General features: G+C 62.6%; 2 protein-coding genes across 6 annotated transcripts in view; both read left to right on the top strand.

The window, feature by feature from the left end:
• The window catches only part of RNF157 (ring finger protein 157), a 121,428-nt gene extending 117,699 nt beyond the window's left edge, over positions 1-3,729 (top strand). For all 5 annotated transcript variants that reach the window (XM_058284774.2, XM_071210819.1, XM_071210820.1 and 2 more), the window contains one exon: positions 924-3,729. In XM_058284774.2, the coding sequence (XP_058140757.1) occupies positions 924-1,045 (122 nt within the window). In that variant the 3' untranslated portion in view covers positions 1,046-3,729. The remainder of the gene's footprint in view (positions 1-923) is intronic.
• Positions 3,730-4,893: 1,164 nt separating this feature from the next.
• Positions 4,894-9,691, top strand: FOXJ1 (forkhead box J1). Its single transcript, XM_004454453.5, has 3 exons — positions 4,894-5,031; positions 5,603-6,270; positions 7,878-9,691. The coding sequence occupies exons 2-3, from the start codon at positions 5,773-5,775 to the stop codon at positions 8,643-8,645; spliced, it is 1,266 nt and encodes a 421-aa protein (XP_004454510.2). The 5' UTR covers positions 4,894-5,031; positions 5,603-5,772; the 3' UTR covers positions 8,646-9,691.
• Positions 9,692-15,609: the final 5,918 nt, after the last annotated feature.

Below are 15,609 nucleotides of genomic sequence, written 5' to 3'. Positions count from 1 at the left end.
AAACCCACACTCAAAGTAAAGTTACTTGCTCAGGATCACACAGTAAATTACAGACTGGGATTTAAGCCAGGTTGGTCTGACTAGAGACTTTAGAAAGAAGTAGGGAGTGAAGATGAGTGAAGGGGTGGTGATGGGTTGGGCCTGGAGCATAAAGGAAAAGCACAGAGAAAGAAACCGGGATTTCTAGTGTGGGCAGCTGGGTACTCCTCAGCCAAGAGCCACCATAGATTTGGGGGAGGGTGTTGAGTTTGGTGGGCATGGATTCTGTGAGTCCCCAAGACTCTTGGGTTAGTGTTTCCTGAGGTTGATGGCACCAGCTGATGGCAAACCTCTCCTGCTGCTCAGATGCAGAAAAAGATAGAGAGGAGCAGATGGGGGTGGGGCTGCTGGAGTCATCAGACTGTCCTGCAGAATGCCACTTTGTCCCTGGCACCCTGCCGGGTAGTCAGTCACTTCCTGCCCCACCCCTGCTTCCATTGCAAACACTGATGGATGGACGCTTGGGGCCCACATTAGCATACCATTCTCACTCCCTCTGCTTCCTCCCTGCAATGAAAATTTCAGCTAGACCCAGTATCTTTTTCCTTGTCCACCACAACATATAGGCAAGCTTCAAAAGAAAATAAAAAGTAGATCCTAGGGTAAGTGCACAAAGCAAAGAACATTCTGAATGTCTGTCCATGTCAGTGGGCCAAGTATCAGTGGCGATACCTAGCCTAGGGGGGCAGGAGCAGTCCTGCACCTATTGACACCTACTTCCCCCAATTCTTTCTCTCATACACTGCAGCCTGCACCCTCAGAGGAGTTTCAGGTAACACGCATCCTGCTAGCTTCCATGCTGAACTCCTGGGCTGCCTTGCTGGAGACGCCCTCCGATGTGGCCAAACATTTGGCTCCTATAACCTTCATTTTCTTCTCTCCAGGTACCTGGCAGGCTGACGACAATGCCATCAGTCATAGAAGCACCCAGCGCCGGCGCTTATCATCCAGCAGCCTGGAGGACCCCGAGAACCTGCCCTGTGTGTGGGGTCCCTTGGCTGTCTGAGGACCCCCAGCCTCTGTGCCAGGGTTCCCCTCCCATCCTCACATTCCATTCCATCCTCACTGGACTGCCAGGCTCTGGGCCTCCTCAAGTGGAGACTTGATATTGAGAGCTGAACGGGAGGTCAGCCTGCTCCTGCTCCCAGCCACATCTTTTGTAACCATATTCCTTCATCCTAGTGTTCTGCCATTAAAGGGCTTGGCACCTTACATTGGCCTAACCTTGAGACTGACCCTCAGAAGAGACCAGAAGCCCTCCTTTCTCCTTATGGTCAGAAGCTACTCAAGCTCATGAGACCCTTGCCAAGACTCTGGATGTCTTCCCCATATCTTGATCTTCAGATGGAGCTGAGGTCCATGTCCTGGCTGTTTCTTGTGCATCTTTTTTCTCCTTTGGGAGAGGCTAAGGAGACTTGGTTCTGGCCTGTGGCCTATCATAACCAATTTGAAAATTCCAGGTTGGGGTGGGTTGGAGGATGACTCCAGTGAAAAGGGAGCAGCCACAGTATGCTAGAATGGAGTAACCTCAAAAAAGATTAGGAGCACCTTTCAAAAGTATAGGCTCAGTGGTAACCACAAGGTCAGGTGAAAAAATACTTCTTCCTTCTGGTAGCAGAGCTAGTCTCCTTTTGCCTGTCTACTAAGGAAAGACATCTTGAATCTGAGAATCCCCTAGTTAAGATAACCCTTCAAAAGGATTTCTTATGGTCAGGTGCATTCACGAAGGCCTGGGACTCCACTGGAAAATAACATTTCAAGAAACACATTTTTGACCACTGTTTGTGCCAGGCACTGGGTTAGGAGCTATTGTATATTAGCATATTTCATCTTCACTACACCCCTGCCAGCTGGGATTCTTATCCTTTTTGTCCTGTCTCTTTCCTTTTTTGTTAATATTTGAAGAAACAGACTTAAGAGGTATGGCCAAGCAGGTCTCAAATTGGTGCCCAGGAGCCCAGAGGACTGATGGGGAGCGCTGAGCTCAGTCCAGATAGTGGCTGGGCCCAGCAACGCTGCCCTAGGAACCCTCTGAATGGAGCCAGGGCCTTCACCTCTAGGGCCCTCCTCTCTGCCTTCCAGACCCTCAGAGCATAAGGGGAAAAGGAAAGTCCCTGGGCCTAAGCAGAGCCTTCTATTGGCTCATCATTTCAGAGATTTAGAGGCTGTTCAAATCATGTCCTTCCACTTTCCCATATAACTGCATATAAACAAAACCTTGAAACAGGAAGACCAGACTCGGCCTTCACATGGCACTTAACCTTCTCAACACTAGTGTTATCAAAGGCTCCCACCTAGCTCTTGGATAGGTGCTTTGTCTGCCGGCTCTTGGAAAAGGTGGTGGTTCAGTGGAGAGTGAGACTGAGAAGTAAAGCTAGACAATTGGTGAGATTGAGGCAAGATAGAGCCTTGGGCTGCACCCATTAGGAAGGGCCTTCTTACAGTGTTTGGTATTGTTGCCCTCGAACTTTCCAAGGGCCAAGGCCAGGGCCCAGAGGCCCCTTTGCACCCACGTGTGGTAGGGTGTTTGAGGTAGCCCACATGGTGCCCTGGGGAGGGGAGGTGCTGTTGTGCATGAGACCCACATGGCCATGCCTGAACCTAAGCTTCTACCTTGAGTTCCCATGTCCGCCCTCTCTCGAATACCTCAGTGGACTCAGCCTGCTGGACCCCTCTTTCTCTCCTTGCTCCCCCATCATTTTCACAGTCCCTTTCATATTTAAGATTTAAACCAGTATAAGTTAAGCAATAACCCCGTTTCCTGATTTCCTTGAATATGAGCCGGAGGTGCTTACACACAGACCCACCTCCTATCCCTGCAGGTGGTTTTCACAGTGTGGTGTTACCTGGGAGGGTCCCTGAGGAAGAAGCTAAGATGAAGGAGATTCAGGTAAACAGTAGCCCCCGTGGCCAGGAACCCTAAGAGGAAGCAATTATCTTCACCCCTTCCCTGAGCATCTGTGACCTTCCTCACAGGATGTGCTCCTCAGGCCTGTCCCAGGGCCAGGCTGGGAAGATTCCTGAAGAGATCCCAGAGGGACCCTGGCCTCAGCTCTGCTCTCTCCTCAGCCCTTCACTCCTTGGCTCTCAGATAGGTCCTGTTTTCTTTTTTTTTTTTTTAAATACCTTCTTTGGCAGGTGGAAGCATCCTGTCCAAAGGGCCTGATCCTCCTGCCTGCACTGGGTCCTCTGAGGGAGGCGGTCTTAGTTTGTAACCAGTTTACCCAGAGAGCATGGGGAGGGCCTGGCTCTTCACACAGGGCACAGACATAGGGGCCAGTGGCTCCTTCCTGCCACACTCAGGCCTAAACTCTTGCTGTGGCTTTCGGGGGCTACAGTGAGCCTGGCTTCCTCACAGAACCATTGTTTTCCTTCTCCTATCCAGTTCATCCCACCAGATTTTACCTCCACCCTGGAGGCATCTCACTTTAAGCTGTGTCACCATGGGGAGAACTGGGAACGTGTCCACCTGGACTTGGCATGCTGGTTGCTCACTTTGCTTTAGGACCTGCACACCTGGTGTGTGCAAGTTTGTGTATCCTGTTGGTGTCACTTGTGTACCCCTCACTCCCTGGAGTACATGCACAGCACACTACAGCGGGGACACCAAGGATGCAATATTTATGGATTGCTGCATGATTCTTAAAAATGAATAAAACTGTTTACAAGGGAAGGAGAGCTGTTAGCTAAGAAGCTGGCTTATGTGTGTTTCTGTCCGGCTTTCCCCAGCACATTGCACTCTAAGAGAAACATCAGGTGGAGGAGTGGGAAGGGCCGGGGGTGGGGAGAGTCTGCCCTGGGTGGGAGTTAAGGGCCATCCCTGGGTTTCCGCCTGGTTTTCTGGGAACAGTCTTCCCACTCCCAGCCCTGCTGCTGCTGCCCATTTCATCCGAGACCGTCCACCACTGCTGCTCTTCCATAATTAAAGAGCAGGAAGGCTGGTGACAGGAGGGTGCCGAGGACGGGAGGAGGGAGGGCACAGTCCCCAGTGTTCCTCTCAGACCTGTCGGGTAGAGGTGGGTGGAATTAACAGGGCACATGTCCAGCTAGGAGAATTTGGCAAGTGTATGGCTTTTTTGAGTTGTGCCCACGGCCCCTGCTTCCTGTTAACTGGAAGGGGGAGAGAGCGCCTCCTCAGAAGCCTCTGGAAGGCCAGCGTTCTGGACCTTGCTCAGACTAGGAGTGGGGAGGGAAAGGGGGGCGGCTTACCGGGAAACAGTGGACTGCCTGCCCTACCCGCCTTGGGTGTCTGCGGTCGGTGTGTCGTTTCTGCGGAAACCAGCCGCAGGTGGCATCGGAGAGTCAGACCTGCCCGCCGGGCACCGGGGACGACGCTCGGGGTCGGGAGAGGGAGGGAAAGGCCGCAGAAACATGAGAAAGCGGCCACTTGCAGTCCAGAGCAAAGGAAAGAAAACCCCAAGGATACAGTTCCCAGACCCGAGCCGGGGCTCAGCCCCGGAGCCGCCGACACCTCCGAGCGGCCCGGACGGGAAGGGGGCGGGGCGGGCTTGGCGGTTCCCTGGGGCGAACGGGTCCAAGGCGGCTCCCGGGTCCTTGGGCGGGAGCGCGGAGCCGCGCGCTCCTCCGAGCGCAGCGCGGGGCCCTCGGGCGGGAATGCGCGGAGCCGCGACGCGGCGGCGGGTAGGGGGCTGGGTGGCGCGGGAGACAGCGGCCGAAGGAGGGAGTTCGCGGAGAGTTACCGCCAACAAGAGTGGCCAGAGCCCGCGGTCTCCTTGGAGACGTACTGACCAATGGCAGAGGCGGAAGCTGTTTATGGGGGCGGGGTGTTGTCATGGCAGCAGGAGAAGCCTTTTCGAGCGGCTACTTAATGCCAGTCCCCGGGCCGCGGGCGCTGAGAGGCGCCGTCGAGCGGGGGGGGGGGGGGCGAAGAGGGGCGCTGGCGGCGCCCTCGAGCTGGGGGCAGAGAGCCGCAGAGGGTGGGAGCAACTTTTTCCAGAATCTTCCTCCGGCCCGGGCTGCACTCTGAGCCAGGTAAGGACGGGGAGGGCTGCGGGCCACGGAAGAGAGGGTGTCAGTACCAAACCCGCTTTCCCTTCCGTCCTCGACGGGAGCGGTGGGCCCAGGGACTGAGCACTCTGACATCTGAGCACTCTGGGGGTGACTTACTTCCTGCTTCCTTTCCATAACTCTGTCCTGCTCCCTTCCTTTCCCATGGTCCCCCATGCTAATACCCCTTTTCAAGGATCGGACGGCCTCCTCTGCCCGCCGCCCCGTCGTACTGCCCGCCCGGACTCCCTTGCCCCATTGCCATTGGCGGGGGGGAGGGAAGGGTTCCTGAATCCCCGCTCTTCGGGAGAAAGGGAGAACACTCGGGTGTCCCTGCCCTCTTCTTTCTAGAACCTCGAAGAGGAAAGGAAGAGAGAGGTGGGCCCTGTGGGGGTCGTACCCGAGGGTACTGGTTCTGTTTCCCACATTTTGGTTGGCACTGGAAGAACCTCCCCAGCTTCCGGGACGATTTTAGCGGAGACCCCCCCCCTTTACACACACCCTCTCCTCTCGGCGGTGGGGGGAGAGTGCCCAGCTCCCGCTGTGGTCCCCGCAGGCGACCACAAACGTATTCGGAGGAGGCGACCCCTGGGTCGCGGGATGGAAGCGCGCACCCGGGCTGCTGTGTAACCGGAGCTGCGGGAGTCGGCGGGCCGGAGCGCGCGGCGGGTCACCCTCGGCTCAGCCCTTGGATGTTGCACGCCCCCTCGGAGAGTCCCGGCAGACATGGCGGAGAGCTGGCTGCGCCTCTCGGGAGCAGGGGCGGCGGAGGAGGCCGGGCCGGAGGGCGGCCTGGAGGAGCCCGACGCCCTGGATGACAGCCTGACCAGCCTGCAGTGGCTGCAGGAATTCTCCATTCTCAACGCCAAGGCCCCCGCCCTGCCCCCGGGGGGCACCGACCCCCACGGCTACCGCCAGGTGCCAGGCTCGGCCGCGCCGGGGTCCCCCCTGGCGGCCGACCCCGCCTGCCTGGGGCAGCCGCACACGCCGGGCAAGCCCACGTCGTCGTGCACGTCGCGGAGCGCGCCCCCGGGGCTGCAGGCCCCGCCCCCCGACGACGTGGACTACGCCACCAACCCGCACGTGAAGCCGCCCTACTCGTACGCCACGCTCATCTGCATGGCCATGCAGGCCAGCAAGGCCACCAAGATCACGCTCTCGGCCATCTACAAATGGATCACGGACAACTTCTGCTACTTCCGCCACGCCGATCCCACCTGGCAGGTAGCGGAGGGCGGGCGGCCGCTCCCTCCCCACACCCGCCCCCGCCCCGCGTGGACCCTACCCCAGCCCCGCAGGCCCCGTTGGCGCCGTGCGGCCCGGGCCCGGGACGGGAGGAAGGGCCTGCCAGGAGCCCTGTTCTTGGAGCTGCCCATCTTCGACGCCCAGAGAGGGAGCGGGGAGAATGTCCGCGGAGCAGAGGGCTTTCGGGGTGCAGACGTTGAGGTTCGAGGGGAAGGAGCTTGTCGTTCACCCAGCAGGCCCAGCCTCCATGCATGGGGTATAATCTCCCAGGGGAGGGCGATGGGCCCAGGACACATTCTTGTCCCAAGTCCTAGAATTCCTAGACACGGCCCTGCCCGAGGACAGCCCATGAGGGCCGGACTCCGAAACGGAAGCTGGGGAGCGGCTCCACCAGGCTCTGCCTCGCCTGTCGCACTTGAGGGGGCGGTGTGCTGGGGGTGTGAAGACCAGCTGTGACCCCTGGAGGGGGGCGGGGCCTTCCTAAAGCTGCTGTCCCAGCCCCCCCGCCCCACCCCCTTCCCAGTTTCCTGCCTCCACTCCTCCCCCTCTCCCCACTCAGCCTCCCCAGGGGGACAATTACCTGAGCCAGGTGCTTTCCACAGGGGCTCCGCCGCCTGCACTGGCTTCATGTTCCCAGTCTCCGGGACTGGCACAGAGCAGCCAAGGGGCCTGGGCCACCGTGTAAACATCCCAGCCTTGCAGGGGGCCGTGCCCACCCGCCCACCCTGGGGTCCCAGTCCCAGACCCGCATTTGGACAAGACTAAGCCCTAAGAATGAAGAAAGCAGGGTGACGGCCCTGAGACCGCAGCCCTGGGGACAGTGTCAGGACCAAGAGCAAGTTGGGAACCCCAAGGGTCTCCTCCCTTGGGGCTCCCAAAGTGGGCAGGCCGCGGATCACAGACCCAAGCCATTCCACCTTCACTTGGGCCTGGAGCGGGGGGCCACGTGTGGCCTGAGAGAGAAAGCAGAGGCCCCCACCCCACCCCAGGCCCCAGGGGCTGGCTGCGGGAAGTGTGCCCCAGGAATGAGCGCTCCGCTGGTGGTTGGGTAATAATCAACGGAGGCCTCAGAGCCTGCGGTGGGAGGACAGGGCCGTGGGGGGTGAGGGTCCAGGCCAGCAGCGGGCTCAACCAACAGGGAAGTCACCAGACCCCCCCATGCAACCACACACACACACACACACACACACACTCACTCCTAAGTGGCCTGCTCACTTCGCAGAGAGGGCCAACCAGGCCCAGAGAGGTGGCGGTCCAGGCCCTGGGGGAGCTGAGGGCTTTGGCCAGAGGCCGTGAGCAGCAGGCTAAGGGGGGGCAAGCGATGGGGCCTGGATGACTGAGCAGGCAGATATCCCAGCAACAGGGAACAAAAGCCCCGGACAGCACTTGGGCCCCCAGAGCCCCGTGGCTGGTGTCCCAGAGCTGCCCAGGCAGGCCAGCGCATCCCTCTTCCCCTCCCCCAGCGGGACAGGACTGGGGAGGGGGGCACGTGCAGGAGCACCAGGTGCCACTCGCTCCATCGCCAGCCCTTTCCGCTGGCCCCGCGGTCGCTCACTTTGTCTCTCGCTCTCTCTCCCTGTGCCCAGAATTCCATCCGCCACAACCTGTCCCTGAACAAGTGCTTCATCAAAGTGCCTCGGGAGAAGGACGAGCCCGGCAAGGGGGGCTTCTGGCGCATTGACCCCCAGTACGCCGAGCGGCTGCTGAGCGGGGCCTTCAAGAAGCGGCGGCTGCCCCCGGTCCACATCCACCCGGCCTTCGCCCGCCAGGCCGCGCAGGAGCCCAGCGCCGCCCCGTGGGCCGGGCCGCTGACCGTCAACACCGAGGCCCAGCGGCTGCTGCGCGAGTTCGAGGAGGCCACGGGGGAGGCGGGCTGGGGCGTGGGCGAGGGCCGGCCCGGGCATAAGCGCAAGCAGCCGCTGCCCAAGCGGGTGGCCAAGGTGCCGCGGCCCCCCAGCGCCCTGCTGCTGAGCCAGGAGGAGCAGGGCGAGCTGGAGCCCCTGAAAGGCAACTTTGACTGGGAGGCCATCTTCGAGGCCGGCACGCTGGGCGGGGAGCTGGGCACGCTGGGGTCACTGGAGCTGAGCCCACCGCTGAGCCCCGCCTCGCACGGGGACGTGGACCTCACCGTCCACGGCCGCCACATCGACTGCCCCGCCACCTGGGGGCCTCCCGGGGAGCAGGCCGCCGACAGCCTGGACTTCGACGAGACCTTCCTGGCTACGTCCTTCCTGCAGCACCCCTGGGACGAGAGCGGCAGTGGCTGCCTGCCCCCAGAGCCTCTCTTTGAGGCCGGGGACGCTGCCCTGGCCGCTGACCTGCAGGACTGGGCCAGCGTGGGCGCCTTCTTGTAAGAGGCCAGGCCCCGTCCCACCTCCGGACAGTGCCCGAGTCGAGGCCTGGAACTGACCCCCCCGACACAGGCCCACAGACACCCCACCGCCCAGGCAGGGGCCGGGCCAGGTCTCCCGAGGCTGGCCCCAAGAGGCCACACCGCCCCCTGCCCAGGTTGCCCTCAGATTCAAGCCCAGGAGGCGGAGAACTGGGGGCTCAGGACCAGCGCTGCTGCCTGCCTTCCGCCCACTACACTCAGTGTTTCATGGATCCGTGTCTCCCCCGCCCCAGGGACGGGCGGAAGGCCCCTGCGCTGTGAGAGCCGTGAGAGGGGAGGCCAGCAGGGGCCCCAGCCTGACGGGGGAGGAACTGAGCAGGGCCCTCCCCAGAGCACCCCCAGCTTCAACGCTTCTCCCCCCCCCCCCACCAGGTCTCTATCCAGAGAAAGTTCCCAGGTACAACAGATGCTAATTAGGTGACAGCAAATTAACCCCCTGGAGGCCTCTCCCGGCAAAGCCTCCCTGGGGCCGGAGCTGGCAGTGGATGGGGCGGAGCTGGGCAGAGGGGAGCCCGTTGGGGGAGGGGCAGGAGACAGAAATGAGGCGGGGGTGCAGGTGGGGGCAAGGGGATCTTCTCTAAGGCCTCTGGAGTCTTCTCCTGGCCCACCCGTAGGGGTGTGGCTGAGGGTGCAGATCCTTCATCTTTGAGTCCCACTCCAGGCTGAGAGCAGCAGGAACTGGGGGTTCAGATGGGAGGGGGTCTGGGAGCAGAGGCAGGCAAGCTGCAGGGCGGACAGACAGACTCAAACTAACATAGCGAGTGTAGTGATAGCTAAGACTTAACCGGCAGGTTTGCGGAGCCTCCTAGAACCACCACGGGACGGGCAGGGTGGGGGGTGCCCCGAGCCCTCGGCTGCACTTTGGGGGTGGGGGTGTCGTGTGCCACCCTGCAGCTCTTGGGCTGCGTCCCACATCCACCCTCCCGCCTGTGGGGCAGTTTAACCTTTTTCATGGAAAGTTATTTACACTTTTAAGAATTGAAAATAAAAACGTTTAAAACCTGAAAATGAACCTGCTTGTGGATTTCTTTTTCAGGAAAAGGTGAAGGCCAGTGTTAGGAGTGGGGGCAGAAGTTGGGTAAGAGGTGCAGGCAGCCACGCAGGGTTCAGGGTCCCCCGGGAGGAAAGGGGTGCGAGGCGGCCCTCGGGAGCCCCCTGAGGCCGAGGCCTCAGCGCCTCCATCTGCGCAATGGGGAGAACTGCGCCCACGGCCCCGGGGGAGCAGGTGGCAAAGGGAGGAGGTGCGGCCCCCGCCCGGCCCCCGGGGACTCACAAAGGCCCGGGTGTGCCTGGGGCTCACACCGTCCCCCACCAGGAGGGCCTGCCCGGGCTCGCCCGCTCGCTCCCCGGCCTGGGCCTGCCTCCAGCACTTCCCTCTCCCTGTCCTCCCCTGGAGGGAACGGTGTGAGGTCAGAGGGCCCAGCCCCGGCCACTTCCAGGCTCTGCGTGAGTGCACCCACCCAGTGCCTTCCCTCCCAGGCCACACAGGCTTGGGAAGGCAGCCCACCAGGGCAGCGGGGTGCTCAGACACGGCTCGCCCTCTCACACCAACGGGTCCACGCTGTGCGGGACCAGCTTGCCAGAATTCCAGAGGGAAACTGAGGCACAGAAGAGGTGTGTTGGGCAACATTCTGTCCGCACCTTGCAGCCCCCCCACCCCAGCTTTGCCTGGACTCTACCTCCCCACTAGCCCCCACCCACCCCCACAGAAACACGCTGATGGTGCTCAGCCCTCCAGCAGCACACGCGCGCGTGCACACACACAGGCACAAACACGCACTGTCCCAGGCCCCAGCCGGGCCCAGCCTCCACAGACCCTCTCTGCCGCTGCCCCTTTCTTTGCCTGCACTCGAGGTTGGCTGGAGGCCAAGCTGGCATTTTCTATGCTAACTTGCTGCTTTCACTTGCTAATTATTCCAAGTATTCCAGAAGGGCACACTGCAGGGCCCGGTGGGGTTGGGCCTTCCTGGACCCGCCAGCCAGCCCTGACCCGTTCCGCAGCAGGCTGAGGGGGCTGCCCGAGCCTCCACCCTCGGGCTGAGCCGAGTCCACTCCCCACACCTTCCCCACGCACAAGTAACTCCTCCCGCCATCTCCCCCCCACCGCCTGCCCTCTCTCTCCACGGACCCCAGCAGGGGCCACAGCAGGGGCCACAGCAGGGGGAGCTGGGGGGAGTGCGGTGGTCCACCAGTCCCCAGGATCAGCCGCCAGCCCTGGCCAAGGCAGGGGGCGAGGGAGCCTTGGAATGACGCGTGGGGCGTGACGTCTGCCCCTTCACGCCTCTGCCGCAGGCCTGTGCTGCGGGATGGAGGGCAAGGTCAGGGCCAGGCAGAATCTTCCCGCCACCTGGACAGAGAACCAGAAGAAGCTGAGCAGCTCAGCCCCGGCTGCTTGTGCGACTCACGCCTGGAGCTTCGGAGGCCGCACCCCGACCAATCAAACCAGAATCTCGGGGGGGCAGAGCCCAGGCACCAGCATTTTTTCAGGCCCCTGGGTGATTCCCAGGCGAGGCCAGGGCTGATGCTCCTGCTCCGGCGGGGGACAGCAAGCCCAGTGATTTGCCCGACCCCCTTCAGCAGGCAGCGTGGGGGAGGGGGTCGCTCCTGTACTGTCCCCAGCCCCGGGGCCTTATGATTTTTTAAGAAGTTTGCTTATCTCACACTTCTTTACACAATTTTTATTTCTAGAGTCAAAGTACTTTTAAAAAAAACTTTGATGGTGGTAACCGGTATACAACACGGTGCTTCGCATTTTCACCACTCTCAGGACACGATTCAGTGGCGCTAGTCGCCATCCCGGTGTTGAGCTTCCTTCACCACCCATCGCCAGAATGTGCCCACACCCCAGAGACTGTCCCATCAGTCAGCAGCTCCCCATTCCGCACCCCTATCACGGGTCACCCCTATCACGGTCCCGGGTCTTCTCTCCTCTCCGTCTCTCTGCATTTGCCTCGTTTAGGTGTTTCCTCTCAATGGAACAGCTGAGAGTGTCCTCAGGGCCTGGCTCGAGCCCCTCAGCAGGGCGCTCAAGGTCAGCACGTCCCAGCACTTGGGTCCTTTTTATGACCGAATAACACCACTGCCTGGACACCACATTCTGTTTCTCCGTCACCTGTGGATGGCCACTCGGGTTGCTTCCACCTTTTGGCTATCGTGGGCAACGGCGCGACGGGCCTCGGCGTGCAGATGTCTGTTCAGGCCCCGGCTGGCTTTCAATTCTTTGGGGTACACCCCCAGGCGTGGACAGTAACTCTGCACTCAACTTTCCAAGTTTTCCAAAGTAGCTGCCCGGTTTTCAAAATACTTTTTGCACCATTAGAGTGTCAGTTGGGGCACAATGCCCCTTTCCCCCTAAATACCTGAGCATGTATGTCCTCAAAATAAGGCCACTCGTACATAGCCGCAGCCCACCCACCCCAGTCAGGGAGTTGGCACTGACCCCATAACCCCCTCTCGTCCACAGACCCCAGTGGAATTCTGCCGATTGCCCCCACAGTGCCCCTCTCCATTCCCGCCTCCGCCTCGGGGGTCCCCTGCAGGTGGCCTAGCTCCTTGGAGCTTTGCGCCATCGTGGCTTTGACCACAGGACTCGTGCTCTCTCCCAGCAGGTTCCTCATCTCCTTTCATCGTCGCCACAAATCCCACCTTGGAGATGATGAACCCCTGAGCCCGCCGCTCTTGGACGTTGGGAGAAGCCCCTTCCCAAAGCAAGGAGCCACCCCTCTGGCCCCCAACGTCCCGCCTTTTCCCCGGCTTCCCACCATTGCTGCCACCCTTCCCCCACGTCTCCCCCAGCCGGGAAGGTGCTGGGGAGGGGGAGGGGCCGGGCACGTGGAGCGAGGCCAGGAGTTCAGACCTGTCCCCCAGGACAGCCTAACCGGGCTCCAGTGACGTCTCGGCGTGTCTGGAAGGCCCGCAGGGACCCCCTCTGCTGCTCTTTGTGCTCTGCTGGAGCCAGCGGGCCCGGCCCCCCGCAGAGCCGAGCTGGCGGGCAGGCCCTGCTCCCCGCCCTCCCCAGCAGGCACGCGGGCAGCTTTGCGGAAGGAAGAGGCCCAGCGGGCGGGAAAGGCTTGTGAGGGCGGCAGGGGGGAGAGGCGGGCAGGAGGCCCGCAGGTAAACAGGTGTATTTGGCCTCCCGGCATGGGGGAGCGGGCTGGCCCCATGGGGCAGGCCTGGGCCTGCCGGGGCTGGATGTGGGGAGGGCCAGGGCGCCCCCGATGGGGCGAGAGAGGGGCCCCGCATCCTGCTGACACATTCTTGCGTGATGAAGAGGGACACACAGGTGGCCTGAGGTTTCAACAAGGGAGGGTGACCCTGCTGGGGCAGGGGAGGGGCTTCGGAGGGCACTGGGGGCTGGGCCGGGCAGCGCGAGCCTGGGGGTGGGTGGTGACGGCAGCGCTGCCCATCCCACGCAGTGGCTCCCCAGGTCAGAGCCACCACGACGGGCATGCTGGGGCCTGAGCTTGCCCTGTGTGCGGCGGGGCCAGCAGGGGCCAGCTGAGGGACAAGGCCAGCAGACGGCAGGGATGGAGATGCCAGCCAGCCGGGCACGGAGGGGCTGGGGGCACACGGCAACGGGGGTGGAGCTGGGCTGGCTCCTGCTGCCCCCCACCCCCACCCCTTGGGCCACATCACCCTGCCGGCCACAGGACCCGGGGCAGGAGGCCTGGGGTCGGAGGCCCAGACCCTCTCTCCTCTTGAAGGAAACAGCCCCACTGAGCTCCCAGGGAGGCAAGAGTTCCAGGAACTGGAGGGGGCAGGCCGTGTGCACGTCCCCCCGAGCCCACCCCTCCATGGCCCCTGCACCCCTTTGAAGCCATGGCCCTGGTAGCCGGCAGGGCTCCCAGGGCTGCCGTTTGCCCAGGGAATTAAGCTGAGCTGGGGAGATGCCAGCCACTCGCCTCCCCTCACCCCCTACCACCTGCTGTCAGTGCCCCCGGCCTCACCCTGGGCTGCCCACCGCCCCCCTCGCCCCACTTCTGGACACCAAGCTCCAGCCCCAGTCTGGCATAGCACCCCAGTTCCTACCAAGGTGCCTAAAGGGAACTTGCTCACGGGGAAGGCTGACAGGCGAGCGCAGCCATGAGGGAGGCCGGGGGTGAGGCAGGGTGGGGTGCAGGTAGCCTCCCAGTCCCACGTGTCTGCAGACCCCTGTGGGCAGACAGCCTGTCTATCTTGCTCACTCTTACACCAGCAGCATCAAGCCCTGGGCCCAAATTGATAAGTATGTGTTGAATGAATGAATGAGTGAATGAATGAATGAAGTAAATGAGTGAATGAGTGAGTGAGTGAAGGAGTTGGCTGGGCAGAGGCGTAAGAGGTAGAAAGGAAGACAAGCACAGGCAAGGAGCCTTGCAGAGTGCAGCCCCACATAATGAACACCGAGGGGTTCTCCCGAGCGCGGAATGTTCCTGAAGCCCCCGGAGAGGTGGTGTGACCTGCGCTGTGCAGAGGCTGAGGAGAGGACCAGGAAGAGGTCTGAGGAAAGGGGCCCACCTGCTGACCCTGTGGGTTGGGGAGGGGTCACCAAAGAGGAGATGGGGGCCTGGACCACCAGCCCCGCGACTGCCAGGGGCACCACGGGAGGTGAGCAGGAGGGACAGGGGCCCCCGGGCCGGGCGGGAAGGACGCAGGGAGGTGGGCGAGGCTGGGCCTTCGTTCCCACCCACTCCTTCTGGTCCCCTTTCTCCCAGGTCTTGGTCCCAGCAGGGGCCTCCGAGAGCAAGGGGTGGGCTGGTGTGGAGAAACCAGGGGTCAAGGACCCCCGCCTGGCCTGCTGCCCCCCCCCCAAGCCCCCAGCTCAGCTACCGAGCCTTACTGGCAGTTCACATCCCACCCTCAGACCCCCAGGACGGAGCTGTGCCCTGTCCAGCCCCTGCCTGGCCTCACCCCGCTGCGCGCCAGGGCGGGGGTCGTGGGGCCCTAAGTGAGGGTGGGAGGGCTGTGTGGGAGGGGGGACAGGCCTGACATCTGGCTCCACGTTAGCCTGCCCGGGAGCTGGGGCAGGCGTGGGCATCGTCCCAGGAGGCCGGGGGTGCTGAGCTCACCTGGGGGAGGTGCAACCCACACTCAGGGACAGGTGGGGTCACGAGGAGGGGCACCCTCCCCCCTGCCCCTACCCAAACGCTCAAGCCGGCAGCTTCCCCCCCACCCCCCCAGCCCAGCAAGTTCTTGCTTGAAGGGAGAGTTTGGAAGAAAACCGGGCGGGAGAGGAGAAAGCGAGGCAGGGGAGAGTGGGGCCGCCGTGATACCCTGGTCACCCAGTTCTGCAGCTGCAGGAAGGTCTGACCTGTCCCTGCCTCTGGTGTTCAGTGGGTGCTGTCGGCCCGGAAGCCCCCACCGCCGGCCACACGGGCAGGGTGCTCCCCACCAGTGCAGCACCTCGTTCCAGCCGCCTCCCAGGCCCCTCCGTGGGTGACCCGTGGGGACCTCCCACGGGACCGGGACCGGGAAGAGGGCCTGAGGCCAAAATGGAACTTGGCGCGGCCTGGGGAAAGGGAGGCCGTGAGGGAGCGGCCTGAACAGACGCCCGCTCAGTTCCCAGCGAGTGAAGGACTGCGCCAGCCGAGGAGAGAAGGGAGGAGGGAAGGGAGCGGGCGCAGCGGCGGGACGGGCGCAGCGGCGGGAGGCTGCGGCGGGGGCGGGCCGGGGGCGGGAGGGTTGGCGCCCCACGGGCTCCCGAAGGCAGAGGGGAGCGCGAGCCGCCTGGCCCTGCCTGGAAGCGAGGCCGGAGGAGAGCCGGGCCAGGCCTGCGCCCCGCAGACGGAAGGGGCAGAGGACGGGCAGGGCAGCGGGAGGGGCGGCGACCCCCAGATCTAAGGGGGAGCCTGTGGCTTGCGCCCGCCCCGCTGATCCCCGCGTGAGAGTCCCCGCGGCTGGGCAGCCGGGCTGGCTGGGGCAGGGAGGAGGTGGCTTGGCCCAGGAGG

This window comes from Dasypus novemcinctus, chromosome 21 (assembly GCF_030445035.2).
Source record: "Dasypus novemcinctus isolate mDasNov1 chromosome 21, mDasNov1.1.hap2, whole genome shotgun sequence".
Classification (NCBI taxonomy): Eukaryota; Metazoa; Chordata; class Mammalia; order Cingulata; family Dasypodidae; genus Dasypus; species Dasypus novemcinctus.
This window is presented reverse-complemented; position numbering and strand designations above follow the sequence as displayed.